At 63.7% G+C, this 2,830-nt stretch overlaps 1 protein-coding gene across 1 annotated transcript in view; it reads left to right on the plus strand.

The window, feature by feature from the left end:
• TSPO (translocator protein (18kDa)) overlaps positions 1-1,151 on the plus strand; it is a 3,735-nt gene extending 2,584 nt beyond the window's left edge. The window contains exon 4 of the mRNA XM_005860669.2: positions 831-1,151. Within this exon, the coding sequence (XP_005860731.1) occupies positions 831-1,151 (321 nt within the window). The remainder of the gene's footprint in view (positions 1-830) is intronic.
• The last annotated feature ends 1,679 nt before the right edge of the window (positions 1,152-2,830 follow it).

Below are 2,830 nucleotides of genomic sequence, written 5' to 3' on the forward strand. Positions count from 1 at the left end.
CCAAATAAAGCTCTAACCTGCACTGGCCTTCTTCTTGGTGGGAAGTGCATCCCCTGCTGGGTGTCTGAGCTGCATCGCCAGAGGGGCCTGCTCAGGGCTCCTGCACGCTCTGGGGGCCACCCAGGACCCTGTAAGAGGTGAGGTGGCCCAGGGCGAGCAGCCCAGGTGTGACCCGGAGCCCACACGGGCTGTGCTGCTGCCTGGCTGGTAGGGACCAGGCCCAGGTCTTGGGCTTCAGCTGACAGGCCGGCCTGCCCCCTCCAGGCCTCCAGGAGCCCGGGCTCAGCCTCTGGAAGGGTGTGGCCCACAGTCTGCCTGGGCCAAGGCAGGGCCCTTCGTCGGCCTCAGTCAGAACGGGGCTGCAGACGCCCGCTGACCCGCCCCTGGGTGCCAGACTCCTGCCAGCCCCACCCCACCCAGAGCAGCCCCTCAACCACCTAATGGGGGGGGACATCAGAGGCAGAAAAGGCCGGTCCCCAGCCCAGCAGACAGCAGCCCCTCGCTGGCCCAGGCCTGCCCAGATGGAGGTGTCACCCCTGGCTCCACACGGGAGACCCACGACCTCCCAGGCAGCTGTCTGGAGTAAGGGAGGCGGCAGAGGCCTCGCACCCGGGGCTCCTGCTGGAAGGACGTCTGAGTCCTGGGCCGAGCTCGGCAGCGCGGCCTCCTGGGACCGTGGTCGGCCTGCTGGCTTTGTTGCCTGGGTTGTTAGTGGTTGTCAAATAAGTTAATTAGAATCGGTGACACTTCCCTGTGTAGAGCTCTCGGCGGTTCAGCGGCCTGAGTTTCGCTGCCTCTGCTCTGTCTCCTTCCTTCTCCTGGCTGCACAGTCAGATGTGACCCCAAATTATGAGGAGCTCGGGGAGCTGAGCAGACAGCCGCCCGCCCGCCCTGCAGCCTCACCTGCGCACTCGCTGCGACTCGATGTCCAACAAGCTCGGCTCCGCAGGCACCTAGCGGCCGTGAGCGCGTGGCGGGGCCCTGGGCGGCTCCCGCCGTGTTTCCGAGGCTCCGCAGAGCAGCGGGGTCGGGGGGACTGCACACCCACTGTGTCACTTGGTTCCGAGTTCTCCACCACGGGCACAGGGCACACGTGTCCGCAGACGCTGCGCGGCACTGCAGCACCCATGGCTGCTGGATCTCTCCCGTGATGCACGCAGACCGTTGTGTCCGTTCCCTATGCCTGGGGGTCTGTTCCTCCCCAGCAACACCCCACCTGCTCAGCCACAGGAACGGCGGGAGAATGGGCGAGAGGTGGTGGCATTTGCCGCTCTGCCTGCTGGCTGTCCGCGGTGCCGTTTCCACGCTGGCTCAACAGGAAAGCCCACACCTCGCAGATTCATCGGGTCCTCAGGGCTGCACCCTTTCCAGGGGCCGCTTCCGAGGGCGAGGTCTCGGCTCCCCTCCTGGCCACTGACCACGGAGGACACAGGACCAGTCTGCTCAGGCTGCCCAGAGGCGCAGCGGTAGGTCGTCACCTCTTCTGCACCAGCTCCCGGACCCTCTGGCGTCCCTTGAGCGGCGAGGGCCCCTGATGATCCCTTATCCCAGGACAGGAAACGGGGGAAGTCCCGGCCCAAGGCCCTGATGTAAGTGCTCAGAGCTCACACCGAGTGCACAGCGGCCTGGGCTCCACACCTGCCCCCACTTCCTGCTCTGAAAGGCACAGGCACCGGGTTAGGGAACTGTAGTCTGAGGGGTGCCTGTGCCCCGAATTCATGTGTTGACATCCTAACCCCCACGTGGGGTGATGAGGTCATGGGGTGGAGCCCTGCGGAGTGGGATCAGTGTGCTAATAGAGACCCCACAGACCCCTCACCCCTTCTGCACGTGAGGACACAGCAAGATGATGTCTATGAACCGGAAGTGGACCTCAGACACCAATCTGCTGGTCCCTTGACCTCGGGACCCGGCCCCCTCCCCAGCCTCCAGGACTGTGAGAAGTTTCTGTTCTTTAAGCCGCCAGTTTACGGCATTTTGTCGTGGCAGCGAACGGTCTAAGACGGAAACTTGGCCCCTGAGCACCCCTGACTTCTCCTCCCGGGTCTCCCATCTGGATAGTCCGGTTGAACCAGGAGGAAAGCCGCTGGCAGAGTGTGCCCGGCCTGTGGCCCCTGGACCCACAGACACGGAGGCCAATACTTTGTTGTGGTACAAACCCAGCCGAGGAGGGGAGACGCCGGCAGCTCTCCCGGGGAGGAAAGAGGTGCTGTCCCACCCGCGATGCCTCCACTCGGCTGCAGGGAAGGGCCGAGGCCCTGGTCAGCGGAGGACGGACAGGCAGACCCAGAGGTGGGAGGCACGGTCTGGTGCAGTTTCACTACAAGGACTTCTCTTGGTTACACAGACACACACACACATACACCCACCCACCCACACACACCAAAGCAGGCCCCTGACACTGTCCTGTTAGCTGGGGCAGGCGCATTTCGGCTACAGCTGGCATCTGACTCCAAGTTTCAGAAATGATATTAAGAACAAGAATTTTGTATTTTCTTCCCATAAACAAAAGAGTAACAATAACCCAACGTTTTGACCCTGGACTCTGGTGGAGGATGTATCTGACGCGAAGTTCTCGGTGGAATCGTCCCTCGAAGCCGCCCACTGCCGGCTGTGCTGCTGCCCTCGCCGCTCCCCTCGCCCCAAGTCCCCTCGCCCAAGCGCCACCCACCCTCAGATAGGGCGCCCACTGCAGTGCCAGGGAGGCCAGGACCACGGGGAGCAGGGCGGCTGCCCCTGCTAGATGGCGAGGCATCAGCAGCTGCCCTGGGGCCACAGGTTTGCTGGTGACAGTTCTGGGCAGTGGGGGCTGGGGGTGGGGAATGGGGGT

The sequence above is a fragment of the Myotis brandtii genome, unplaced genomic scaffold, assembly GCF_000412655.1.
Source record: "Myotis brandtii unplaced genomic scaffold, ASM41265v1 scaffold138, whole genome shotgun sequence".
NCBI lineage: Eukaryota > Metazoa > Chordata > Mammalia > Chiroptera > Vespertilionidae > Myotis > Myotis brandtii.